This window comes from Terrapene carolina, unplaced genomic scaffold (genome assembly GCF_002925995.2).
Source record: "Terrapene carolina triunguis isolate 2854851 unplaced genomic scaffold, T_m_triunguis-2.0 Scaffold194, whole genome shotgun sequence".
Classification (NCBI taxonomy): domain Eukaryota; kingdom Metazoa; phylum Chordata; order Testudines; family Emydidae; genus Terrapene; species Terrapene triunguis.
The window spans coordinates 12,129,700-12,156,977 of record NW_020664545.1 but is presented as its reverse complement, the minus strand read 5'-3'; the positions used below and the strand labels follow the sequence as shown (position 1 = coordinate 12,156,977).

At 59.3% G+C, this 27,278-nt stretch overlaps 1 protein-coding gene across 1 annotated transcript in view; it reads right to left on the bottom strand.

Moving 5' to 3' along the window:
* Positions 1–25,485, bottom strand: part of LOC112119638 (unconventional myosin-Vb-like) — a 46,650-nt gene extending 21,165 nt beyond the window's left edge. The window contains exons 1-18 of the mRNA XM_026654928.2: positions 25,409–25,485; positions 23,031–23,187; positions 19,925–20,068; positions 17,815–17,896; positions 16,656–16,763; positions 15,606–15,718; positions 15,064–15,329; positions 13,984–14,065; positions 12,101–12,241; positions 10,498–10,623; positions 8,138–8,221; positions 7,191–7,193; positions 6,420–6,572; positions 5,518–5,615; positions 4,976–5,062; positions 4,756–4,867; positions 2,593–2,804; positions 1,890–2,046 (exon numbers count right to left, since the gene is read on the bottom strand). Of these exons, the coding sequence (XP_026510713.1) occupies positions 1,890–2,046; positions 2,593–2,804; positions 4,756–4,867; positions 4,976–5,062; positions 5,518–5,615; positions 6,420–6,572; positions 7,191–7,193; positions 8,138–8,221; positions 10,498–10,623; positions 12,101–12,241; positions 13,984–14,065; positions 15,064–15,329; positions 15,606–15,718; positions 16,656–16,763; positions 17,815–17,896; positions 19,925–20,068; positions 23,031–23,187; positions 25,409–25,470 (2,187 nt within the window). The 5' untranslated portion in view covers positions 25,471–25,485. The remainder of the gene's footprint in view (positions 1–1,889; positions 2,047–2,592; positions 2,805–4,755; positions 4,868–4,975; positions 5,063–5,517; positions 5,616–6,419; positions 6,573–7,190; positions 7,194–8,137; positions 8,222–10,497; positions 10,624–12,100; positions 12,242–13,983; positions 14,066–15,063; positions 15,330–15,605; positions 15,719–16,655; positions 16,764–17,814; positions 17,897–19,924; positions 20,069–23,030; positions 23,188–25,408) is intronic.
* Between the last annotated feature and the right edge of the window lie 1,793 nt (positions 25,486–27,278).

Genomic DNA, 27,278 nt, shown 5'->3' with positions numbered 1-27,278 from the left:
AAATGCAAAGTGCTCCACTTAGGAAGAAAAAATCAGTTTCACACATATAAAATGGGAAGAGACTGTCTAGGAAGGAGTACGGCAGAAAGGGATCTAGGGGTTATAGTGGACCACAAGCTAAATATGAGTCAACAGTGTGACGCTGTTGCAAAAAAAGCAAACATGATTCTGGGATGTATTAACAGGTGTGTTGTGAGCAAGACACGAGAAGTCATTCTTCCGCTCTACTCTGCTCTGGTTAGGCCTCAGCTGGAGTATTGTGTCCAGTTCTGGGCACCGCATTTCAAGAAAGATGTGGAGAAATTGGAAAGGGTCCAGAGAAGAGCAACAAGAATGATGAAAGGTCTTGAGAACATGACCTATGAAGGAAGGCTGAAAGAATTGGGTTTGTTTAGTTTGGAAAAGAGAAGACAGGGGACATGATAGCAGTTTTCAGGTATCTAAAAGGGTGTCATAAGGAGGAGGGAGAAAACTTGTTCACCTTAGCCTCTAAGGATAGAAGAAGCAGCAATGGGCTTAAACTGCAGCAAGGGAGGTCTAGGTTGGACATTAGGAAAAAGTTCCTAACTGTCAGGGTGGTTAAACACTGGAATAAGTTGCCTAGGGAGGTTGTGGAATCTCCATCTCTGGAGATATTTAAGAGTAGGTTAGATAAATGTCTATCAGGGATGGTCTAGACAGTATTTGGTCCTGCCATGCGGGCAGGGGACTGGACTCGATGACCTCTCGAGGTCCCTTCCAGTCCTAGAATCTATGAATCTATAAACCATGCCGCCCCCCACACACACACCCCACACACACCTATCTCACAAGGGAGCGGTTGGCTGGGATCAGATCCAAGCCTGGACTCCAGGACAAGACCAGAGCCAGGCATCGAATTCCTCCCCCTTTGCCCCCCAGCTCTAATTTGGTTCTGTGGGTTTCTGCCTTTCCACTTTGCAGCCTCAAGTGCTGCGGGCAGCCTGCCGGCCTCTGAGGACACCCAGGAGATAGTCAGTGCTGATGCCTGGCCTAACTGTGGGTGCTCTGGGGCTGGAGCACCCACCAATCAGCTGTTTGGCACTGGGCAGGAGGCACTTGCGGGGGCGGAGCAGGGGTGGGATGAGGCGGGACACACGGGGGGGGGGGGTGAGAGGGGGGGGCCTGGGAGAGGGGGGGGGAGGGGGGCGGGGCCACTCGGTGGAGCACTCAGCCGGAAAAGTGAAAGTCGGCACCTGTGTGAGGCCAGGTGTGGCTCTAAGACTCTGCCTACACCCGTGCCTGCTCCCCACAGAGGGGGCTGTGGGCCGCTCCAGTGCGAGGCCCACGTGAGCCAGCACAACGACAACGCAGATCCGCCGAGTCGAGGCACACGCGCCACCTTCGATATCTGCTAGGAACCTGGTCACTCCTGAGGGTGGGGATGGGGTGGCTCCCAACACACCCTGAATAGGCCACCAGGCGCCCCATACCCCGGGCAACTCCCCATACACCTGCCTGGGGAGTCGCAGCACTACTTGCTCACACTGCCTGCAGTTTGGGGGTGGGGGCTGCCCACGGGTACCCCCTCCCTATGCTGCCAGGTAAGGCCCCACACTCCCTGCACATGCAGGACAGGGAGCGGAGCCAAACAGGTAACTGCTCTACCTCGTGGCAAGAGCCTGCAGTGAGAGGGGGATGCATCTCTGCGCTACAGGGATACTAAGCAAGGGGGCTCCCTCCAGATCCCAGGATGCACCTGCCAGCAAATCCCCCCCCCCGCCCATTACCTGTGGCTCCTGTAACCCATCAGTATCCCCTTCCCCAAGGGCTGCACCCCCTGGGCACTGGGAGCACACGCAGGACGTCCCCCTCTGAAGCTGCCGCCACAAGTGGATCCCCAACCCCGTGGCTACGGGCAGGGCTGGTACCTGGCGGTGCAGGCGCCTGGCGAACATGCCGCGGGCGAAGGCCTGGATGGTGACCGCTGCTGCCTGGGTGCGGAGGTACGAGCGCCTGGCCAGGGCCATCTTGAAGTTCTTCTGCAGGGTGAGAGCGGCGCTGGTCCTCCTCAAGCGCCTGGCGAGCCTGCACAACGGGCAACGGGCGCTGGGCATGGGAAGCCAGAGCCCACTGGGGCAGGGCAGCAGAACTTACACCCCCCCCTCCGGACAGAGCGACCCCCAGCAGCACAGACCCAGGGTCTACCCTAGTCCCTGCAGACCCCCACAGCAGAGACCCAGCACGAGGTCCTGAGGCTGACCCCCCACCTCCCTAGGCTCAGAGCTAGGGCACTGCTCCATTCACCCCCAAATGAGACCCAATCACAGCTGCTGTCCTGGCGCCAGCTTCTCCTGGCTCCCAGAGTAGGGACATGGGATTTTGAAATGCAGCCACCTCTGGGGTGGAGCGTGGCTAGCTCCAGGTCCCCGCCTAGGCCTCCACCTGCTGTAGCTTTGGGAATGCTGTTTGCCAGCCAGACACTGCATCAGCGGCTCTTAGCTGCCCTGTTCCAGCAGCTGGGTACAGCAAAGGGCTGAGGGTGCCCAGAGATGGGTCTCCAGAGGCCAGATGCCAAGGCAGAGCCACATGAATGCCTGGCTCAACCCGGCAGACGTGGGCAGCACCTCTCACCTCCGGGCCAGGAAGCCCCGGGAAAAGCGCTGGAGGCAGATGGCTGCAACTCGCATACGCAAGAAGCGTCTCCTCCCCAGCCAGCAACGAAGGCTCTTCTGAATGACGACGCAGGCTGCTCTCAGCCTCCTGCCACGCAGCTCCTCCAGGAAGGCCACCTGGCCAGCACGGAAGAAGATCTTGCCCTTCCCACACTGGTATTTGCTGGGGTCCTGTGGGAAGAGGATAGCGAGATCCATGACCAGGCAAGTACAATGGGGTGGAGCAAACTCAGCCATGGGTGCTCCTTGCTGCAGGCTTGGATAGCAGCAGCGCTGTGCGGGCCCTTCCTGGCGCCAGGGCCTGGCTGGACAGACCCTCCTCCCACAGCTGACAGGAGGGGGCTGCAGCATCCAGACCATCCCAGGGAGAGGGGGATATTAACCCTTTAGACACCCAACGCCCCCTTCAACTGCAGCACTCCCAACACGGAGCTGCGCACCGGGAGGGTATCACTGGGATACGGGCCAGAGGATAAGCCACCTGTTCGGGGTCAGACTGGCAGAGCTGGGGAACAAATCCCCAGACTGTCTCCGGCCTGGGCAGAAAGGAAACCGCAGCACACAGAGACCGGGACAGGCCTTGGCCTGCCCAGAGAACGGGGACCCTCAGCTTGGCCACGGGACAAGCTAATGCCGGCTTAGCACAGTACGGTCAGCACCAGCTGGCAGCAGCTCACCCGGCCTACACGGCCCACCCATGGGCTCAGATGCCCAGGGCTGGTTGGAAAAAAAAAAACCCTGAGAATTTTGGCTGAAATTCTCAATGTTCCAGTTTGGAAAGGCTGCTGCAATGCCTCTTGGGAGTTGTAATTCAGGGGCCTCTCGTGCCCTTTGTCTATGGCAGAGGCTCCCAAATGTTGCTCAATGCAGATCCCCTTCCAGATCTGCCAGCTGCCCGCGTCCTCACACTCTTCTCATCACGGATACTCTGTGTTCTTCACACTGCCTGGATTTAGCCATCGGCCCAGCTTCCACGGTTACGTACAGATCTAGCTATAGCAAACAGGTACAACCAAAAATACGCTAAGTTCTGAGCTCAGACAGACTGGACAGTTGCTGGGCAACTGAACCCGCGCTATACAGTGATTGGAGGGGAGGGCTTTGTACGGCAGCGTCGCCCTGTATCTGTTCTCACTGGTACGTCTTGAAGTAAACGTACTGTATTTTATGCAAAAAAAATCCCAGTTTTAAAGCTTCGTCTGAGTAGCCTATTAGGAAAATGCAATAAATCAATAAATAAAATCCACCATTTCTCCCATGTGCCCCCCAAGAGAGGCCTCGTGTACCCCCAGGCGCGCGCATCCCCCAGTTTGGGAACCCCTGCTCTAGGAGGCACGATCCATGGCCAGACTCCTAGGATGAGCCGCTCGTCAGGAAGGCAGACTGGTGCATGGAGGAGAGGCAGCCCTACCAGGGAGCCGGACACACGGGGACCCGGCCCACGCCTCCCACCGGGCGATGCAGCGCCGTCTCCACGGGGAAGTTGGTGGGTTTCGGCTGAGTCGATGTTTCCCACAGGAGCAGGTGGTGTTGGGCAGAGGGTTCTGGGCCAGGCACCCTTTGCCCGTCTCTGGGACACTGCGGGAGCAGTGGGACACTGGGCAGGCTAGTCCCGTTATCGAGGGGGGGACGGGACAGATGACTGCAGCACCTGCAGTGACGCCTGGCCCCAGACATCCCCAGCCTGAGGCTATGGCACAGTCCAGATGGACTTGAACCACCTGTTTCCTGCAATAGTGACCTCACGGCTAGGAGGGCTGAGGGTGCCCAGAGATGGGTCTCCAGGGGCCAGATGCCAAGGCAGAGCCACATGAATGCCTGGCTCAACCTGGCAGACATGGGCAGCACCTCTCACCTCCGGGCCAGGAAGCCCCGGGAAAAGCGCTGGAGGCAGATGGCTGCAGCTCGCATACGCAAGAAGCGTCTCCTCCCCAGCCAGCAACTCAGCCCTATCAAGGCCACAGGGCCGGGTGCACCAGCAGGGAGCTCCCCGCGGGGCATGGAGGAGCAGGTGGGGTGGCAGGAAAGGCTGGGTGCAGTAGCAGCGAGGGCCTAGAATTTAATCCCCTGCTGCCCCATTCAGGGTCCTCTCCCCTGGCACGGCAACCTGCAGGGCTCTTACCTTGAGCAGCCTCTCAAGGACAAGCCGGCAGGTCTGCCTCTCATCACCACCCATCAGCTCCTCCGGGCGCATCAGAGCCCTGTACCTGCTGAAGAACTCCACGTACGTCCACCTGCGGGGGCACAGAAGCCAGACCCAACGGGGCGCGTTAGCGAGCGCCAGGGACCCAAATGCTCCGGCAGAGAGGAGGGCAGGCAGGAAACGCCTGGGCTGGCCGTACCTGGATGGATAGCCAGAGGCGCTGATCTGAATGGTTTCCAGGACCCCACAGGCTCTCAGCTGCTCGACTGCTCGCTTGGCGTCAAACCTAGAGCAGAGAGAGTCAGCGCCCTCCGAGTGAGGGTTCCTTAGAGCTTGCGGTTCGGATCTGCCATCCCCCATGCAGCACACCTGGCTGGCGCTGCTCTCGGCCCAAGCCTGGGCAGGCCACCTGCTTGCTGACTGTATCAAAACAGCATGCAGAGGCGCCCATGGGAACGAGGCCGCTAGTTTTGCAGCTCACAGCCCTGCTGCAGGGCCGTTCCAGACAGCAAGGGAAGTTGCCCAGACAGGGAAGTCGCCCGACTCCGCACTGGACCAAGGAGGCGACCAGTTTTGCTACTGCAGAGCCGGTCCCACTCCAGGGGACGGAACATGTTGCTACTAGTTTCACAAGAGTTCCTTGGTGATGCAGGCTCCCCAGACAGCAGATCTGGCCCTGGCACATCCAGCTGGAGTCTCTCCCCCTCCAGCCCCCGCCCCATTGCAAAGCCAGGCACTCACTCGAAGGGCCGCTTGCGGTCGTTGGGTTTGATGCAGCGCACATAGTGGGGCGCGGTGCTGCTCAGGGTCTCCATGAGCTTGTGCAGCGACGCTTTGAACTGCAGGGGACAGAGCAAGCAGGCTTAGGTCTGGGTGTGGATGCCCCAGTGGGGAGCCAGGGCTTGGGAGCAGGCTCTGACCTTGTCCTCAGCAGAGTGAAGATGCTTCTAGATTCCCTGGGGAGGGTTGGGGGCCCATGAGCTGCATTTCCCCCTGCCCTCTATGGGCATAGGCAAAGGGCCTGGACACTGGGTGGGCAGCAGAGAGCACCAGGACCCATTGTCCTAAGCTGAAGGCTGGTCCACAGGAGAAGGGGAACCCCTGAATGCAGCCCCTGGATACCCAGCTGCCCCTTTCCAGGCCACCTCCTCACCTGGCAGCACCATTCAGATGCTGATAAGCCTCCGAGCGGCCTGGAACCAGAGTCCCCAGCCCACCAAGCCCGTGGTCTGCAGCTCAGGCCAGCTCCAGCACGCGGCCGAGTCTGGGAATGTCTGTGTGCTTGGGCCCAGCTCTCCCCACCACCCAGCGAAAGGGTTTGGAGCATCTCACTGACAGGGGCAGAGATCCCCCCCAGGAGTCAAAGGCCCCTGATTTCCAGCTGTGCTGAGCACCGGCTGTCCCCAGAAGCCAGCAGGATTTGTAGGGGCTCAGCACTTCTAAGGCAGGGCCAGGCCGGTAAGATTTCCTGGAGTGGAGGAGGAATCTGTTCAGCACATTGAGAAGCCAGGCGGGGTTTGCACAGGGGTGGATGCTCAGTGTAGTGTTAAAGGGGATTGTGATGTGGGGTGGGGGGGGCTGAACCTCCCCCCAGGGGGAGAGCAGGCGGAACAGGCATAGGACACGCCAGCCCTGCTGGGTACCTGGGTGGAGATGGGTTTCCTGTGCTCCTTGTCAGGAGCTGGCAGAGACCTCCTGCCGGGGCGGACAGTCACCCTGGACCCATGCGACCTGCGGGAGGGTAGGGCGATGCTGCCGTCCCCCTCCTCCGGGAAGAGCTCGGCGAGCAGCGCAGACTGGGTGGGGAGAGAGCAGAAGGATCAGAGCCAGCAGCAGGCCATGAGCGACACCTACTGGCCAGCAGGGGCAGGCAGCCAGCAACCCCGAGCCCTATCGCAATAGGGGCTCCGTGGCCACAGCCCCCCCCCCGGCTCCCAGAGCTGCAGGAGCACCGTGGGGAGCCACAGAGCCAGCTGCATGAGAACGGCAGGCCCTGCGGCAGGATGCAGCCCTCCCTGCATCTGTGCCAGTGCCGCTCACGGGCAGCTCTCTGCACCAGCTGGGGCATCGGGCAGAGTCTGACCTGCACAGGGCTCGGAGTCACAGGCCACACGGATCCGAGCCTGGGGTCAGTCCAGAGCATGACACGAACCAGCCCATGGCCCCCCAGTTTAGGGAGCAGCTCATCCCCACTCCCAATAGGGCTAAGTAGCATCCACAGCCCAGGGTCAAGGGCCCCCATTGCAACGCACCGGGTGTCACCCCTAGGGCTGCCCCCTTCCAGGTCATGTGATGAAACCCGCAGGAAAACGTCCAGCCAGAACTGGCAACCTGCAGGCTCCCCCACCGGTCCCTGTGAGCCGCCGCAACGGAGGGAGAGCGGCCTGCGTCTCCTACCCCGCGGTACCACTTACCTTCTGCAGGGTCCATGGGATGACAACGAGGGGGGGGGGAGAAATAACAGACGATTAGCTTAACAGCAAGGTCACTGTTGCTTTGTCTGCCGGCCTCCCCCCTCCCCAGGCTAACAGTTCCCAGTGTCTAGCACCCTGCATTGCAACAGTGGCCTGGAGCCCCGGCAGAGAGTTCAAACACCTGGAGTTTTCCCCCCTCCTTCCCATTCCCAGCCAGCTGCTCTGCTGGCGAGGCCTGGCCTGTTGGGCTCCCACAGGCCGTTCCCATGCCAGGGGGGTTCTAGCCAGGCAGCTGTTTTACAGGTCAGTTTGCAAAGCATGCTTGGGGGGGGAAAGAAGAGAAGTAGAGGTCTGGCGCCCCCTGGTGGAGGCGAGTCTTCATTTTCTGACCCGCCCACAGCTTAGTCTGCAACAAGCCTTTGCAGCAGCAGCGGCACCGTGTGCTCGGAGAAGGGGGCCTGACAACTCAGGGCATCATGGATAGGACAGGACCCCAATTAGTCCTAATTTCCTAGATCGCTCCCCTGGCATCTGGCCTCTGCACCACAGGTCTCATCACCCCACCCTCCCCATGGAGAGAGGGCTCAGGGTAGGTGCAGCTTTTGCCCTTATGGCAGGAGGCTCGTGGGTCCCCACCTTGGCATCCACAGTGAGGACACTGTGGCCCCCCCCCAGGTCAGTTATGTTGTCAAGATCCCTTTGTTTGCAAATCTTGAATACTGGGATACTGTCCCCCCAGGTTTGCTTGTGGGGGGGGGGGGGTGTGTGTGCGCGCAGGTTTGCCAGGGCACTTCTCCCCAAGGCGCCAGCACTGCCCCTTCTGACCCACGTGACAACCCCCATCCCGGCACAGGATGTGGATGGACTTCAGGTGACACCCGCCTACCACCTTCCTCTGCGGAGTCTGCTGCCAAGCGCCTCCCACGCTGGGAGGGCCGTGGGCTCACCTTGCTGGCGCGGAGGAGTCCGATCAGCTCTGCATGGACAGTGTCTTGGTTCTTCTCCAGGAACCCGCCGCACTGATACTCCACCTGTGGGTAACCAGGGCATGCAGGAGGCCTCATCAGCTCCAGGCTAGGACAGCCTCAGGGGCTCCTGGGACAAGTCAGAGCCCAGAGGTCTCCAGAACAGAGGTACTGGGGGTGGGGAATCAGAGCTAAGGGGAGCTGAGTGCCTAAAACTCTTGGGCCATTGAGAAGCCCCAGCCCATGTTCGTACCAGTGCAGTCCTACAGGGAACGGCTCGGGGTGGATGGGAGTTCGCCTGCAGGTTACACAGGAGGGGTGGTGAAGAATTGTGCCTAAGTAGGTGTTTTTAGCCAGGTCCGGCCCTCGGTGAGAATGCTGGCTGCAGCTGGAATCTCTGTTTAACCCACGCAGACAAACACCCCCTGCCCAGGGGTGAGGAAGTGGGGGATTTTCTGGTTTTTTCAATGGTTTGCATGCTGAGGGGGTGGGACTCAGTGTCCCTGGGGGTTACTGGTTTAACAAGGTGAGGGGAGAGGGAGTTTGTTGTTACAGAGGACCCGAGAGGGAACTTGGGACTCCAGCCAATGGCCTGGAAGATGGACACCCCAGCGACCTGGAGGCCCAGCTCAGGAGTCGCAGCTGGTTCTGGCCAGTGGGAGGACAATGGGCTGTAGAGAGAGGACCCCGGTGACCGGATCAGCCGGTTCCAGCCAGAGGACAGAAGAGAGGAGAGGAGGCCCAGGCGACCCTGTTTACGTGGAGAGAAAACAATGGACAGAGGTGGGGCTTGGGGCTGGTGATCTCAGATGCCCAGCTGGGAGCAGGGGGGCTCTGGGCTGGAGAGAGGGGGCAGGCAGAGCCCACTGGGATGCAGGGGGGACTGGGATGTGCTGGGCTGAGGGAGACCAGGCCTGAGGACCTGAGAGTTTCCTGTGCTGTGTTCAGTCGCTCAATAAACCCTCCTGTTTTACACTGGCTGAGAGTCACTCCGGGCTAGAGAACAGGGTTGCATCGTCCCCTTTGGGGGTGGAGGCCCGGGAGGTCCAGAGCGAGTGGACTCCCTGAGGGGGCCCACGGCAGAGACAGATGTGCTAAGGCTCCGAGAGGTGCGGCTCCAGGAGGTGGTGGGACCTAACCCCAAGAGAGAGTGGACCCCCGCAAAGGGCTGTCTCACTGAAAGGGGCACCCCCCACAGACCGCACAGGGCCAAGAGTGGGCACGATCTGTGAGTCCGTGACACCAGGCCACAGACATGGAACCATAGAAATGTCACGCTGGAAGGGGTCTCAGGAGAGGTCTAGTCCAGCCCCTGCCCACAGAGCCCCCTCCGAAGGGACTAGAGCCGAACGCCCCAGCACAGACTGCTGAAAGCCAACAGCCCCTGGGAGTCCGAGGCTCAAAGCTCACCAGCCTGCCCTGGATGCTCTAACAAACCCAGAGGGGCTGGAAGCTCCCGCAGATCAGCAGCTGGTGCTGTGGGTGATTTCAGAGGGTGCCAGCTGGGGGGGGTGTCTCATGGCATTTAGGCAGTGCCACTTGCAGCCACACCCAACACAGGTGTAGAGACCATCTAGACACTGGATTCTCTAGGCCAGGCCTAGTCGTTCACCAGCAGCTCCCCTCTCTGCAGAAATGCTGTGCCTTATATCTGGTTTCTTCTCCCAGCAGGCCTTGCGCCAAGCCTACAAGTCACCTGATCTCTAGGAACTACAAGTCCCAGGATGCACAGTGCAGAACAGGGAGCCTGTTTTAAGGGGCCAGTACCCTGCTAGAGCCGTGTATTTAGGGCTGAGGGAGGCACACGACCCCTCCAGCATATCCCAGCCAGAGTTCAGACTCCAGTCACAGGCTGGCTCTAACAGAGCCTGCTTTGTTTTCAGTCCCATCACCACGCTAGGAGCCCACTCAGCCCTGGAGCGAGGGGCAGGAGGGGGGTCAGCTGCAGACCCACTGGGCCCTGGCGCACAGGGAGGCGGCTTCCCCCTGCAGCCAGCCCCCCGGGCCCCCTGCCCCAGTGGAGCGCGGACAGGAGCGGGCAGGCACTGCAGTGACATTCGGCTGCAAAGCTCATGCTGCCACGGTCCTGGGTCTGCTGGGTTCCCTCCTGCTTCGGGAGTGTCCCGCTTCTCCCAACCGGCACCACAAGGAGCGCAGTGCGGTTATACGACAGCATGAGTTTGGGAGAGAAAACTTCAGTGTTCAGATTTCTCCAAGACAGACTTCCCAGCCAGCTCCATTCTCACCCCAGCTCAGACCGACCCTGACCTTGGGCAAGTGTCGTAGCCTCTCCTGCACTCCAGTGCCCTGGGACCTTCCCCCCACCCCCCGGGCCCTCTTACCTTGCCCGCGAAGTGGTGGACAATGAAGGCATCTGTGGACATCTTGGGCTTCTGGAAGTGGGGGCTGTGGTGAAGGTGCCTGTCGTAGAGCTTCTGAGCCCAGCTCACGTCGCTGCCCTTGGGCATCTGGGAGGCAGAGAAGGCGAGTCAGACAGCAGGAGGCCTGGGGAACAGGACGCCTCCATCACCCCCACGTAGGGCAGCCATCTGCAGCTGGGTATTTAGATTACTTGATTCCAAGGCCAGATGGGACCATTGCAATCTGGGCTGTCCTCCTGTACGAGACAGGCCAGAGAGCTACCCCCAAAATCATTCCTAGAGCCCATCTCAGAAACACCATCCATCTTCATTCCATCATCATCATCCCCACCACCACCACTGGAGAATCCACCGCGAGAAAGGGCATACGTTTTTGACAGCCAGACTAACCACTGGAACAATTTACCAAGGCTCGTGGTGGATTCTCCATCACTGATGTTGGCAAATTGTTCCAACGGTTACTCTGGCTATCAGAAATGTATGCCTGTCTCCACGCTGAAAGGGCACTTTGTCTAGCTTCAATTTCCAGCCATTGGATTATGTTCGACCTTCCCCTGCTGGAATGCAGAGCCCATTAGTAACTATTTGTTCCCCACACAGATTCAGACAGCAGTCAAGGCGCCCCTGAACTTTCTCTTGGTTAAACTAACTCAACTGAGATCCTTGTAGCGGTCGCCATCAGGCAGATTTTCCTTTGATCAGTCTCCTGGCTCTTCTCCGAACCCCCTCCAGTTTAGAAGCTCTTCCCAGCTAACTGCCTGCCAGGAGAGGGACCAGCTGGGAGCAGGACATGGCCAGTTATGCTGGATGCTCCCCACCATTTGCAATGCCCTTGTGGAAGCCAGGCAGGCAGCCAATTCCTGCACCTCCTAGCCTCCTCCTCTACCCATGTGCTTCTGCCGGTATTTCTGATGCAGCACAAGCCAGCCGAGCTCCTTTGGTCCCATGCCCAGTGGAGCACTGCCCCAAGACCAGGAGTACCTCTCGGAGGCACCCGGGGTGGGGCTGACTTAGTTTCTTTGCAGCCGGACGGTTGGCTGGAAGTTGACACAGTTTGTGGATTGGTCAGGGTGCCATGTGCAGAGCTGTGAGGAGCAGGTACTGCATGAACTGCCTTTCCCATCTTGCCGCATGCTGTCAAGCCAAGGGCCAGCCCCAGGTCTGCCAGGCCACCAGGTAGCACCACACCCAGTGGGGCGGGCAGCAGGCACCTGTACACAGGATGGGCCTGAGACCCAATCCCATGGCAACAGTTTTCTGCCACCATCAGCCTGGGCTGCATTTGAACGGGCAATGTAGTGTCAAGGCTCCTCAATGCCCCCCTCCCGGCCAAGCTTCCACACGCTTCACAAGAGGGGAGGGGGAGAGCAAGGCACCAGGATTGGGAAGCTGTCGGCTGTTCCCTGCAGGGTGTTCGTTTGAGGACAGGTTGGTTCAGGCCTAGGACCAGAGACTGTCCCGTTACCCAGGCTGGAAGGAGTGTGCGGGACCCTCGTGCCCCCCAAAGCCAGCATTGCCCCCAGATGCACTGCTGGCCCCCCGGCGAGGCAGGACGGACGCTCACCTTGCACTCCTCATTCAGAAGGTCCAGAATGCCCAGCTTGGCCTCGATGAGGTCGATGCAAGGCTGGTTGTCGTAGAAGTCGATGAAGGTCCAGGGGATCTCCTCCTTCATGTATTCTTCCTGCTCCAGCTTAAAGACGTGCTACAGGGGAGGGGTGGGAATGGGATCAGAGCTCTTGCCCCTCCTGCCCCCGCACAGGACTGGGGGGGCACGGGGGAGAGGTTAGCCAGAGTTCAGACTAGATTTCAGTGGGCCTGCACTGTTGCCTGACTGTGCCACGCCAGCGGGCCAGCCCTTCTGCCTGGGAAGATGCTCGGTCGGCACCCCAGCCTGGAGATGCAGACTACAAGGGCACTTCTGGCCATGCTGCCCAGACAGTAAGTGACCACGAGCTGCAGGGAGGAGATTAATCGGGCCCTAGGCTGACTCCAGCGGCTCTGCACGGCCCTGCCAGGCCAGGACTGGGATTTGGGGAACTGCCGTAAGAGCCACTCAGGTGTTGAGTCACCACAACAGCACTCTGTGTGGGGGCGGGTCCCTACCTTCCTAGCGGGACCCTGCCCCATTTTCTCTGGACAGAGCCCCCCCTGCAGAGTGAGGGCTGAGCTGAGACCCCTGAATGGAATCCCCTGAACATCCCTGTCACAATGTGCCCAATTCCCCTGGGCTCCTTTGACATTTCCAGCCCTCTGGGCTAACCAGCACACTAGACAAGCGCAGCCCAGAGACCGACCCCCAGAGACCAGATGAGCAAACACCCCAGCTGCCCGAGCCGCAGCGGTAGTGACATCTGCTGAACCCCCAGCCCTGGGGCGAACGTGGCAATTCACCCCCGCGAATGGGATTTTGTGGGCAGGTGGGAGCCTGTGAAAGGATGTGGAACCTCGGCTCCCATCTGCCCCCCAAGCAAGCAGGAGCCTGGTGAGCCAAGGGCACGTCGGACGGGGACAAGGTCAGAGTTGACTTTTTTGCAGCACGCTATTTAGTGGCTTGGCAACTCTTAGCAGCGCTGTATCGTTAGCCGAGCCAGCCGGGGACAGAGCCTGTTTCGCAGGAAGTTCCCCTGATTTTCAAACTCTGTTTGGAAGTGGAATGAAGATTTTAAAAAGTTTTCAACAAAATGAAATTCTAAAAAAGGGGATTTCGATTTTATCAAGGTGTTCCAATTTTGACTATTCGCTTTTTTTAATTATTAAAGTTTTTGTATAAATGGAGTTTTGTTTCAAGAAAAAACGAGCCTGTTCCTAAAATGTCCAATGGGGACACTGACCGAAATGGTGTCAAAACTGACCCTTTAGGAAAAAAGCATTTGGGGGGGGGGGGGGGGGAAAGCATTTTTGTAGGAAAATGGAGACCAAAAAAGGTTTCCCAGCCAGCTCCAGACATTAGGGGTTTGTGGGGGAACAACTCTGGCACCAACGTCGGACTGTTCTCTGGTGAACGCTTTAACAGCTGCCGTTGGGCTAGTCCCAGTGACCAGAGCCCGGTTACAGACACTGCCTAACTGGCCTCAGCACTAAGGCGCCAGGCCTGGAATTCAATATGCAGGTGTCAAACTCGGTTGAGCTAGCAAGAAACTGTCAGATCTTAAGAACCATTTAGGGGCCTTTCAAGGCTTCCCCAGCTAGCCCCCCAGGGCAGCCGGAGGGCACCAGGCTTGGAACAAGAGAGGGGAGACCAGATCTTCAGGTACCCAGTGACCATCCCCGGGTAATTCAGTTAGTTTGTTTTACCATAGCACCCAGGAGCCCCAGTCGTGGACCCAGGCCCCGCTGCGCTAGGTGCTGTACAGACACAGCCTGCCAGCTCCAGACTCCCCACAAGGGTACGGGAGCCCAGCAGGAAAGGGGGCTGCTGGCGACAGCTGGGAGGGCAGCACTGACCAGGTTGAAGTGCTGCTGCAGCTTCTCGTTGGCGTAGTTGATGCAGAACTGCTCGAAGCTGTTGACTGTGAACGTCTCGAACCTGAAGGAGAGACGGGGCTGGGGGTGACTAGGAGGAAGGCGAGGGGGTGACAGGGGAGCTGACAGGGCCTCTTCAAGGGTTTGTGCTTTTCAACAAGGAGAATCAGAGAATCAGACTATCAGGGTTGGAAGGGACCTCAGGAGGTATCTAGTCCAACCCCCTGCTCAAAGCTCAGACAGATTTTTACCCCTGTTCCCTAAACGGCCCCCTCAAGGATTGAACTCACAACCCTGGGTTTAGCAGGCCAATGCTCAAACCACTAAGCTATCCCTCCCCCCGAATTAGTGGGGGAAACAAGTCCAGCTGGGTTCAGTGCTGGAGCAGAGAGGATCCCTGGGCCTAACACTCCTCTCCACCCCATAAGCTTCAGCAATGCCCCAAGTTGCCCTGAACCCTCAGGTCTTCCAAAGAGGGGGGCGTACGACAGCCCCTAGGCAGGAGCCCAGCAGGGATGGCCAGGGAGCACTCCCCAAGTGCACCAGCAAGAGCAGGAGATGGGGAGGGGGAAAGGACACGGCTACGGCCCACAGCTGGCCAAGCCCAACGAACACAGACAACCAGAGCCGTGCTCTAGCTTGGCCCAGCCACACCCCCTTGTCTTGGCCACAGAGCTGGAGCTGGATTTCCCAGACAGTCTGCCAGGTAGGCACCTGTGCCCCACCGTGGGGAAGAAAAGAACAGAGGGGACCAGGAGAGCTAGGACCTGCCATCTCAGAAGACCCTGGAGGAGATTGTCCAGGGAACTGGCCAGGTGTGTTGAGAAAGGATCACCCGGGTGGTCCATGCTCTGAGGCCACATCACCTGGCTAACGCGGGGCACCTGCCACCCGGCGGGCTCGCTAGTACGGAGAGGTTTCGCCAGGAAGGACCCCATGTAGATTCACTCCCCTGAGCAGGCACAGACCCCTCCTTCACATGGGGGTGAGCCGAGGCTGGTCCAGCGTCCCTGGTGGGCCTCAAGCGAGGAAGGCTTGACTCCACGCAGGCCCGGTCCTTACCCGTAGATGTCCAGGATGCCGATGGAGGCCTGCTGCCTGCAGGACGCCCGCAGGGCTTTGTTGATCCTGCTCACGATCCACTTGAAGAGCTGCCCGTAGACGTGCTTGGCCAGGGCATCGCGGGAGTTCAGGGCCTGCTGCCTGGACATGGGCTTCACGTAGGTCTCGCTGGCCGTGACCAGCTTGCGGTAGCAGAGCCAGCGCGACACCTGGGACTTCTCCACACCCAGCAGTGTGCAGAACAGGCCCAGGGCTTGGTCGTCTGGCTGCATGGAGACAGAACCCTCGCATCAGCGGTGTTGCTGTGAGGAAGGGAGCGCTCCCCAGGACCCCCAGCTAGTACTGGGAGAGCCCCCCATTCTGAGCCAACAGCCCAAGGCCTACACACCTGCTCCTCAGCAGCCTGGCCCCTCCCCTCTAGCTTGGCTGAGGCAAAGGCCACCCTCGTCAGTCAGCAGTCCGGCACGCCGCTACCCCCAGGGCTGCGGGAGAGGGGACACCCACTGAGTGCGGCAGGGTGGAGGGAGCCAGTTCCCCCTTACCTCAGTGAAGCAGCTCTCCCCGTGCCGGTCCTTCGCCCGGAGCCGGATGTTGCCCAGGTGCAGGACAGAGGTCAGGATGCTGAACAGTTCCAGCTGACTGGACTCATGAACCCCTGCAGAGCACAGAGCACATGGTACCGCACCAGGCCAGGAACTGGGCAGCCCCATGGAGAGGGCCACTAGCCGCTCTCCCCAGGACAGCTTCAGCTCAGACAAGGAGCAAGTTCCAGCCGCTCCTGTCAGCTGTGAGGTGGGGGCAGGTTGGGTGGAAGGAGCACAGGGCTCTGCACATCTCTACAGCATCTAACTGGGCAGCTGCTCATACACGGCTGTTCCTAGTGCCCCGTGGGACATGCACCCTCCCATGCCATAGTCCCACCCTGTCCTGGTGGCCATGGTAAGAGGGCAGCATCCCCCAGCCTGCCATCACTGCTGCTTGCCCATAACATGCTCTGGGGCAGGTTACCGGGGCTAGGAAACGGGGGTGGAGTTTGGAGGAAGACTAGGGGCTGGGCTACACTACACAGTTAGGTGGACATAAGGTAACACCTAAGGCTTGTGTCGGTGTAGTGAGGGGGAGGTGGTATCTGTGTAGACACTGCGGCCCGGACATCGGCTTTCGGCTGTCTTGTAAAGGTCACGGCCCCTGCCCAGCTGTCCCCCCTCCCCTGGAGGCTGGGTAAGGAGCCCCAGCAGCCCTCCCCCCTCCTGGGAGCCAGTTGTTGACAAGGCTTCCCCTGCCCCCGAGAAGCCCCAGGTGGCTTTCCCTCTAGCTCCCAGCAGGGAACTGGGGGGGCAGCCTGCCAGGGCTCAGAACCATGGATGGGTCATCCCTTAACCATCCACTAGGGGGTTCCTTGCACCTTCCTCAAACATCAGGCTGACGGAGCCTGATCGGATGTGGTATGGGGACTCCCATGCTCTTCGCAGGGACGATGCAAAGCCGGTGGGGACTGTAGCTCTGCATTCAAGCCAGCTGTAGCCCCGACCCCCCCAAGCGGCAAAGCCCATCTCCCCACTCCCAGCCACAGGGGGGACCAGACCAGCTACCCAATAGCGAGAAGGCGTTTCGTGTGCTCTCCAGGTCAGCAGCATCGTCAGTCGCCTCAAGGTGCGTGCACTGCCCCTGGTTGGTGTAATGGAAGGATTCGGCCCCACCTGCAGAGTTAGAGATGGACCATACAGACACCAGCTCCCAGTTAGTTCCCGTCCACTTGGAACAAGCAAGATCAGCAAAACAGCTGCCCGCGAGCCCCACTGCCTCCGTCTCTCCTCCCACAGCTACTGGGGTAGCTACGGCCCTGCTCCCAGCCCAGACACGCATCCCCATCCCTTCCCTGGTGGAGCACGGCCAGACACCGTCACGGAAAGCTGTATGTGAGGCAGCCACATTCTGGGTGCCAGGCAAGAACCGAGAGCCCCTTGGACCCAAAAGCTGAGCCCTGGTGCCGGCCCGAGGAGGGTTTTAAGAATTCGAGATTTGGAACACGCACAAGTTCAAACTTCTTTCCAAGAAGATAAACATGCGTCATCCCCGCCCCTCTCCCCACCCCCCCAAATAACCCACCACACTGATGATTTCAAAATAAAATGGTCTGGTGGGCTGAAGGGGAGCCAGGCTCCAGGGGTTCCCACAGCCCAGGAGTCCCCAGACCTGCGGCAGTCTAATTCCTAGAACTGGAGACCCTGGAAGTCCTGCAGGCCCCAGCAGCCTACCAAGAAGCCAGGATGACGAGTTGTCAGGAAGCCAGGTAGGATTGAAACCTGAGGAACTTTGTCCCAACCGAACCCCCTCCGCAGAAAGCTTTGATTTCAAAGAACAGGCAAATTCTCCATGGAATAATTGTTTGAGGAGCTTTGCTCGTCCCTGTGAACCCAAGCCACGTGCCGTGTTTCTTCCCCATACACTGCATTTACCTTTTCAGTTTGCCTGCCATGAATATTGTCCAACCAGCCCCTGGTTCTCATGCTGTGGAACAGGTCAACAACAAGGGGACAGGTCCTTTAGCCCCAAAGCCACCCTGGTAACCTCACCTACCCTCTAGGTTCTCCTATCCATCTCTACAGCCCTGGTTTGAGATGTCCTGTGTAGAGCCCACCCCAGTCTTGCAGCTTCCCAACTCCGCACCACCCAGAGAGCTGCTGCCTGGGCTCTTGCCAGCACGCTGGCTGCCCGGGGAGGCACTGCTTCTCTGCCCGTGGCGCTTACCGAGGCCCAAGCCTTGGAACTCTGGCAGCGCGGCCGATGCGCACAGCTGGTAGAAGATGTGGTAGTTCCTCTCGGCTTTCGCCTGCACAGAGACAAGCAGAACAGCTGGTTTGGTCCAGATTTTCCTAGATCCCTCCACCTCTTGCGACCTCATCCCTCTGGCTAAAGGAACGCACAGGCCACATCAGTTACCGCTACCCCCTCCTCCACAGTAACCAACCCCACACTTAGTGGCTGGTTCACATAAGAGAATAAGGGCCTACTATAGCTACCAGCTAAGGGAGTCTCTCCCTGAGCTCAAGAGGAAAGAGCCTCCTGCTTTTGGAATTGAAGGGCCTGAGTTCAGACTCCCTCCCACCCAAGCAGGAGCTTGTGGAAGAGCACTGCAGCCTGGCTACATATGCACATCTTTCAGGTCTGCCTGGATCTCGGGGCATCTCAGCCATCTGCCCCCCGCTCCAGCCAGGAGGGGGAGGCATAGAAAGCAACAGGGAAGCATTTCTCCAGCTTCCCCCAATGGAATTTCTGGTCACTGTTTCTGGAATAGGCATTTTAATTAGTTTTTTAGCAATATGGTGGATTTTCCCTTTTAAAAATGGAAAGCTGCATTTTAAAGAGGCTCATTTCCAAAGTGAAAAGTTAAGTAGAAAAAGGGCACTTTTCCCCCAGACAAAAATATTTCCTGCTTGAAAAAGTCAGCCAGCCCTCCTGATAAAAGACAACCAAGTCTTGCTTTTACCGATTTGCTCACCGGAAGGCGGTTAAGGTAGCAATTTTGACCCAAGATGGGAGCCTTCTAGCTTCGACACCAGCCTCGTTCGGCCAGCGGAGCTCCTTAGTGTAACCGAAGGGTCTGTGGAACTTCCTTCCCCATGATTGTCTGACGGAGCCTGGATTTGAGCCTTCAGTAAGCCAGCCAGGCTCAGCCACTTCCGCGGGCTTTGCCGCCAGTGGGAAGTTTGCTGAGGAGGGCATTCGTTGGTGTGTTTAACTCACTCACACAAGCTCTGGACGAACTGGTTGTGAAAACTACTCACATCCAGGGTCTTTTGGTTGGCAGGCTTTGATTGATGGGGTCTTAAACTTCAGTAAATTCTCATGGAAAAGTTATTTCAGGCCTTCCCTTGTTCCAGCTTTACCACAGGAAACAATCAGTGATCCTGGGGGGCTGTTTGGTTCTCCCCCCACCCACCCACACACACCCCCACATTTTCTTTTCACAAGAGTTAAAGCGTCACAATGAAAAACTAAAAGACTCTCCATGTCCTTTGTTGTGTTGTGTGCAGGGGCGAGAGAGAGGGGGAGGAAATGGCAAGGTCTTCTGTTTCCTGTTGTCAAAAAGGCCCTTTTAACTCTCACATTTTTGTTCAGGAAGTTTCCTGAAGCTCTCGTCAAGCTGTGGCTGCGCAGATCAGGCATGTCGGGGGTGGGTGGGGGGAGGATATTGAGACAACAGATTAAGACTCCCATGGAGCCTTGCATCTCAGTCAGCAACAGGGGTCCCAGCTCAATCTTATATGAGCTAACAAGGGCCCTGGGGCCGGTGGGGTGGGGAAAGAGTCCAATAGTCAGAGCACGTCATGCGGCTTCATCACCACCTGCCATCCATGCACCCCCCCCCAGCCCTGGGCAGGTCATGGTGCCCCCGACCCCAGCTGCATGCTGGGAGCACTGCCCACCACACACAGAGGCTAAGGACTTTGGGTAGTATTTGGAGCTTGCATTGAAGGAACTCCCCGATATAGGCAAAGGGACAGCCCTGGCTCCCCCTGCTAGCTAGCTGGTGGGTGCCAAGGGGAGATTTACTTCACCTCCAACTCAGAGGGCCTTGAGGGGGGAGTTCTCACGCACACACGCACACACACCCTACCTCTCAGGCCCTTCCCAGAGTCCAGTTCCTCAGCATGCCGAGAGCCAGAGCCTGACTGAGGCTGCAGTCCCAGCCCAGGCAACAGGAGAGTCCAGCGAGCGAGAGGAGGCGCCAGCCACCCCCACGCCATCTATAAAGGGGCTTTGCTTACCCGGACCCAGTTGCCTGCTCAGCGACACCCTGGGCCGCAGTGCCCTACCCAGCCGGCGTTCTACACCCCCTGCCCCGAACAGGGCCCACCTGGAAGGTGAGGCGGGATTTCTCCAGCAGGTAGGTTTTCATGGCGGCCCCGACAATGCGATACTCGTGGCTGAAGCAGATTTCCACGTATTTCCCAAAGCGGCTGCTGTTGTCATTCCTGGTGGTCTTGGCATTTCCAAAAGCCTGATCGGGAAGGGAAATGGTGCTTAGCCCTTACATGGAGATCTAGGGAGAAAAGCGCCGAGCGCCTAGCCAAGAGCATCCTTACGCCCATTTTACAGGTGGGGAAACTGAGGCAGGCGGGTGTGGGACTCCCCTGGGGTCACCCAGCAGAGCTGGGAACACAGTGCAAGTCTCCTGAGTTTTAGTCCAGTGCCCTGTCCACTAGGCCACATTGCCGACTGGGTCTATGCACCATTCCCTTCCCTTCTGCACACCCTGCTGCCTCCACCCATGCTGGGCACACCTGGGACCATGCACAGGTGGCAGGTACAGGGCTGATCCGTCTGCAAGCCCTGAGCGCTCTCCCTTCCTAGCGGTGTTCGCAGTGAGAAGGTTGGCGTGGGGCATGCCTTAGACTGCGTTCCCCAAACGGTGGGTCCTGACCCTCCCGTGGTCATGGGAAGGTTCTAGATGGGTCACAGACCCAGTGCAGGGGGGGGCGGGGGGGGTCACAGTGGCAGCTCCTGTCCCACTGACCTGGACCCAGCTCCCTGCTCCTGGCAGACAGGATCACAGCATCACTCTTACAGCCCAGCCAGCCAAGCTGTTATGACAAGGGGCAGCTGGGCCAAACTTGACGCAATACTGCAACCCTTATTGAGCCGGGCCCAGAGCTGCAGGACGGACTCGCTCTCCAACACGTGCAATTGCAAAGAGAAAATGCCGTTGGTGGGTCGCCTTCAGGAACCGCGGTTCTAGGGCCTGGTGCCCTCGGGACAGGGCCAGCTCCAGGCACCAGCCCAGCAAGCAGGTGCTTGGGGCAGCCAAGGGGAAGGGGCGGCACGTCAGGCTGTTCCACGGCAATTCGGCAGCGGGTCCCTCTCGGAGGGAAGCACCTGCTGCCGAATTCCCGCCGAAGAATTAAGCAGCGTGGTGGAGCTGCCGCTGGAGTGCCGCCGATCACGATTGCGCCCGCGCCTTTCCCCCCGCCCGCTTGGGGTGGCAAAAACCCTGGAGCCGGTCCTGCCTTGGGAGACCTCACTGCAGCAGCCTGGAACCCAGGCAGCAAGAAATCCTGCTGAGAGTTGTGTAGAAATGGGGCATCAGTGCTGAGATGGGCCGAGCACTGAATGAGGCCCAAGCTACCTGCTTTCCAAGCTCCGGCCCGAGACAACCAGCCTCCCTTGGAGGAGAGGGGCTGGGAACAGAGGTGAACTGTGCCTGAGCAAGGTGTGTGTGGAGAGATGTCCGGGATCAAGAGTGTCTTTGGGATGCTGAGTGGTCCCCAGACCCCCTCGTCCAGCCCCACAAAGCATTGCCAAGTCACTGGATGTAGCCAGCCGGGCCTGTGGGGAAGAGCCCAACTGCCATCGAAGCAGCAGCAGAAACAGGGGAACAGGCACTTCCAGCTGCCTCCCTTACAAGTGCCAACCTTATTCTGCCTTTGGGTGGATCGGGGCAGCTGGCAGGGCCGCCCCACCGGCTCCCACGCCGCGGGCTCAGCGGGCTTCCGGGCAGAGACACACCGCCCCTTCCTGGGGGGCCTCGTTCCCACCCCCAATCAGCCTGCAGGGGAAGCTCCTCCATGCTCAGGCCCTGCTGATGGACCTCGGGCCAGAGAGGCCTCCCGAGGTCCCATGAGCGGCCAGCCGCACCACAGCTCTGTGCTCGGCCTTCCCGATATCGGCGCAGGGACGGCCCTGCCTGCTAGCTACGGCAGGGGGAGCCGAGGGGATAGACAAGGGGAGATTTACTTCACCCCGACTCAGAGGGCCTCGAGGGGGGAGTTCTCCAAACCTTTCTATCCCCCAGCTGTGGGAGCTGTCCACTTCCCTCACCTTGGGGGGGCCCATTTATCAGAGACCCAGCCATACAGCTGCAGGCACTTCCCAAGCCAGGGGGTGGGATACCATGTCTCCCACACAGAGCAGAGAGGGGAGGGGAAGAACCCAGGCAGGCTGGGAACTGCAGCTCCCTTCCAGGATAAAAATAAACCGAGACACATTGCACCATAGGAGGGGAGCAGAGAGCTGCCTCCTCCGAGCACCATTTCCTCCCTCCCCACGTGCAGGGCGGCCAGCCAGCCGACAGGCACAAGTTCAGGAGACGTGGCCCATCAGGAGGGAAAGGGAAGCAGGAAAGCGAGGCATGCCAGGCCGCTCTGCAGAGATCCCCTCCCTCAACCCCTTGAGGGGCAATACTGTGCCAAGGACAGCTGCACAGTGGTGTGTTTAGCGGGGGCAGGGAGGAGAATCTCGCTCCAGGTGAAACCTGGCCACCCTGCATCCATGGGGAGCTCAGCACCTCTGCCCTCAGGGCAGCTCTGCTGCAGGGGAGCAGCCGGCCCTCCAGCAGAATCCACCCCCGCTGCCTCCTGAGGGCCTTCCTCCAGCCCAGGGCTTGTTTAGTCTCCAGAAGAGAAGAGTGAGGCGGGATTTGATAGCAGCCTTCAACTACCTGAAGGGGGGATCCAAAGAGGATGGAGCTCGGCTGTTCTCAGTGGTGGCAGATGACAGAACAAGGAGCAATGGTCTCAAGTTGCAGTGGGGGAGGTCTAGGTTGGATATTAGGAAACACTATTTCACTAGGAGGGTGGTGAAGCACTGGAATGGGTTCCCTGGGGAGGTGGTGGACTCTCCATCCTTAGAGGTTTTTAAAGCCCTGGCTGGGATGATTTAGTTGGGGATTGGTCCTGCTTTGAGCAGAGGGTTGGACTAGATGACCTCCTGAGGTCCCTTCCAACCCTGATATTCTATGTTTCGTGCAGACAAGAAAGCCCATGAGCAGGAGGAGAGGGGCCCCTCTATAGCCCAGTCTCCCTCACCCGTGCAGCAGAGCACACCTACCCCCCAGGCATGGCTAGGAAGCTCTCTCAGCCATTTGGAGACCACACAGATTCCTCCCCTTATCAGACGCGGATCTGAGCTACCATCCCTGCTTCTTCCCTCCCCTCCGGCACACCCACAAGACGAGCAGCGCCTACCTCCATGATGGGGCTCGAGGCCAGCACCTTCTCCTCCATGCTGGAGTCACCCAGGGATCCCCCAACCAGGGCAAAGTACCGCATGGCATATTTGGCTGACGCCGTCTTGCCAGCACCCGACTCACCGCTGATGATCAGCGACTGGTTCTCGTCATTCCTGTGGGAGGCAACGGGAGCCCATCGCTATGGGAGATGGGGGCTCAGCGAGGGCAGAGACTCAGCAGGAAGATGCCCTCTTTAGTCATGGCTGAACCGCCAGATGCTAAGGAGCCCAGCTGGGAAAGTCACATGTTTCTCCCGGCCTGGAGTTTGCTCTGAATGTCCCATGGGATCTCCCAGGTGTGGCTGGGCCAGGAGTTCCCTGAGGGCACCCTGGGGACCATCTGGCCCTTCTCAGTTGAGTTTGGACAGGCAGCAAAGCGGAGTCAGGGTGGAGCAGGGGATGAAGGCTGACATGGGCTGTTTAAGTGCAGGCTCAGGCTGGGTCTGAACCTGGCTTAGCACACTGGGGCCACGGGGCAGCCCGGGGCACCAGGGAAACTCAGCCAGTTTGACTCCCCCCACTCCCTGGCGGTTCTATGCACCCATCCAATGGGGAGGGAGAGATGGATTCTGGCTCCCCTGCTGGGCAGGTCAGAGCTAGCATGGGTACATCTCCCCCAGCAGGAAGTGACGCCTACACTGGAGATGTACCTTGGAGGCAGACGCTCCCGTCCTTCCCTCTAGAACAGGGTCGCATGAACTAGCTTCAACCCCCCACAGCCTGAGTACCACATACAGGCAGTCGCATTTGTGTCAGCACACGTGGACCCATCAGGTTACTGAGCCATCAGAGCTTGCCGAGAGCTTCCTCAAGCCACGTGTCATGTGCCCACCCCCAGACTGATCAGCGCCACATGCTTCAAGGGTATTGCTCTGCTGTTCAGTCTTACCCCAGCTGAGCCACCCGCTGGGCCTTTTCAGAGGCTGGGATTTTCAGAAAGGCAGACGCTCGGCTTCGACTGCCCTTCAGCTGCCGAGAACCCCAGCCATGCTCTATGCTGCTCAGACGGGCCACCACGTTCCTCCCATTGGCCAGGGTTGGGCACTGCTGGCCATGCCCCACAGCATCGCTCCATCCTGCCAAGTTCCAGGCCCTTGGACTCTGTTTCACCTCCCCCGCACCTTTCCAGCTGCTGAACACTTCTCCCCTGAGCCCAGTCTCGCTTCATCTTCTGAGCTGCTCAGAGCAACTGAACAAGGAAACTGGGAGATTCCCTGTGCTTCCCCCTGGCCAGGATTCCTGACCTTGAACATTACTTGAGATCTGTAATGGGGTGGCACCCACCTCACAAGCGCCCCCTGGTGGAGCATGTGCATGCCTGCAGTTTTCCTCCACTCACAGTGCCCCCTGTTGGCCGCTGCGCTTGTCAGGAGGGTCTTTGGTGACTCAGCCCTCTGGCCGAGTCACACTCTGTCCATGGGTGGGCGAAACAAACCCACCCCTTCTGGGGTACACAGTCCCAAGTGTCCCTCCCTGGGCTCAGTCCGGCAGGGCCCATCACAGTACCGCTTGGTCCAGCCAGGTTGGAGCTGAGCAGCGGCCTGAGGGCTTCTTCCCTGGGGACTCCTTGTCCTCGGTGACTCCAGCCTTCCTGCTGAGCCACCCCGCTTGGGCTCAGTTTGCGAAGTCAGCCCCTTCCCTGGGGTGCTGCAGTTCTAATTCCCTTCCTTAGGGCATAGCCACTTCCCCTGGTCCAACCCACTGCTCTGGGTCCCAAACCAGGGACCCTTTAAGCCCTGTGCTGCATCCCTTTACTAACTGCTGCTCCACACTTCCCTAGGTCACTTCCCCACAGCCCATCTTAGCGGAGTCCCAGCAGCCAGCCAGGATCTCCTTCCTCGCTCCCACCGTCCCTGCCAGCGTCGCCCCGGCAGCCAGGAGCTATTCTCAGGCTCCCCTTGACCCTGTTTAGTGGGCTCATCTGTCCAGCCCCTGGCAGCCAGCCAGGAGCACCTCATCATCCCCCAGTCCCAGCCAGCAGACTGAACTCTCTGGCCCTGCAGCTCCTTTTATAGGAGCCTGCTGGGCCTGGATTGGCTGCATCCCACATGGCCTCTCTAGGCAGCTTGGAGGACCCTCTCTACTGCCCTTTTCTGGGGCAGGGTGTGCCAGGACCTTGAGGCCTCCAGCAGGGGGCCTACTCCACCCCATCACAAGATCCCAACACCCAACATAACTTAAGTCCTGTTTGTAGCTAATCAGCAACAATAGCCCATCCCTGGGGGACAGAGAAGTGGGGGGATCTTCTGCACCAATCACTCCAGCAGGACAAGGAGCCAGTGAGGGATGCGCATGTCACAGCATGCCGGGTGCGGCCTGGCAGAGCTCTGCTCACCTGGACATCTGCTTGTACGCGTCCTCGGCCACGGCGAAGATGTGGGGGTCCATGTCACCCATGTTCTGGCCGCTGTAGGCATAGATAACCGGCTCCTCGTAGATGGGTAGTTGCTTGTAAGGGTTGATGGCGACGAGGATGATACCTGGGGGCAGGACATTCAAACCCAGCCACGAGCAGAGGAGAGGGGCAGGAGATGTCGTGAGAGGGATCCCCCAGCAGCTCAGATGGAGTTTGGGGGGGGGGGGGAAGAAGAGAGAGGAAAGGGGCATTTGAGCCAGCACTGAAGTGAGCCATGGCAGTTATTTGATGTGCGTGGCCACCTCGCTAACATGGCCATCACTAGGATACTGGTATGAGCCTCAATACCATCCCCCCAGCTGCCATTTTACAGCAGGCAGGGCTAGGAGACAGAGGAGACCAGAACGGGAGGCTCATTTGTGGAGGGCCAGAAAGCAGTGACCACGTCTGGTCTCAGGTCACCTGGAAAGCCAGGCATGGAACCCGGGTGTCCGACTCCCTCTCCCCTCCTCCAGCCACTGGCCCCTGCCCCCTGGGAGCGCTGCGGGTTACCGAGCTCAAGGACTCCCCCGCACAGAAGAGTCCCAGGAGAACCTGCTCTAGCCCGGTGACCAGGCGCTCACCGCAGTAGGTGTAGACGGTGTTGGTCTCCAGGAAGCGAGCCCGGAGCGTGTGCAGCACGGCCGGCTCGTGGAGGTAGCTCAGCGCCACCAGGTCGTTCTCTCCCGACAGGTAGTCGGGGTTGCGCAGGAAGGGCAGCTGGGGGCACCGGAGGTCGAGGGGGTAGGTAGATTCCTGTCATGGGGAAGGAGGCCAACGGAGAACAGCTGAGCTCGCTGGAGCCAGTGCCTTCGATGTCAGAACAGGGCTAGTCACTGCTCTAGCCCAGGCTGGGTCACCCCCATCCAGCAGCAGCTGCTCTCCCCAGCCCAGACCTGCAGTCACCCCCAATCCCCTGCCACTTGTCCTCCAAGCCACGGCCACCACACCAGGCAGCGCTGCGCAGGGCGGGTGGGAAGCCAACCCTTTGTCCTGCGGAAGGGACTGAGGCTTCTCATGGGAGAGATGCCAGCTCACCTGCCGGGAAGAACTTCTCCTCCCTCCAACGCAGCAGGTGAGGGGATAGCGCAGCAAAGCGGGCATTTGCCTGTTCCCAAAGCCATCTGCCAGGCCAGTCGGAGGCTGGAGGATGAGCAGGCTGGGCTGTTGCCCTGCGTACCAGTGTGCAGGAGGAACAGGTAGGAGGAAGCCCAAGTTAGCCATGACTAGGGCCCTACCAAATTCATGGCCATGAAAAATGCACGACGGGCCGTGAAATCTGGTCTTTTGTGCGCTTTTACCCAATACCCCACATCTCTTACGAGGAGACCGGCGGTTCTCAAACTGGGGGTCCTGACCCAAGAGGGAGTTGCAGGGGCTCAAAAGGTTATTTTAGGGGGGTTGCAGTATTGCCACCCAGCTCCGAAGGCAGCACAGAGAGCAGCGGTTGTTTGCTGGGCACCCAGCTCTGAAGGCAGCGCCCCACCAGCAGCAGTGCAGAAGTGAGAGTGTGACAATATCACACCACACCACCCTTATGTCTGTGCTGCTGCCGTCAGAGCTGGGCAGCTGGAGAGCGGCGGCTGCTGACTGAGGGCCCAGCTCTGCAGGGAGCAGCACAGAAGTACGGGTGGCAATACCATACCAGGCCCTCCTTACTTCTGCGCTGCTGCTGGTGGCGGCGCTGCCTCCAGAGCAGGGCTCCCGGCCAGCAGCTGCCACTCTCCAGCTGCCCAGCTCTGAAGGCAGTGACACCGCCAACAGCAGCGCAGATGTAAGGGGAGCAGTACCGCAACCCCCCTACAATAAT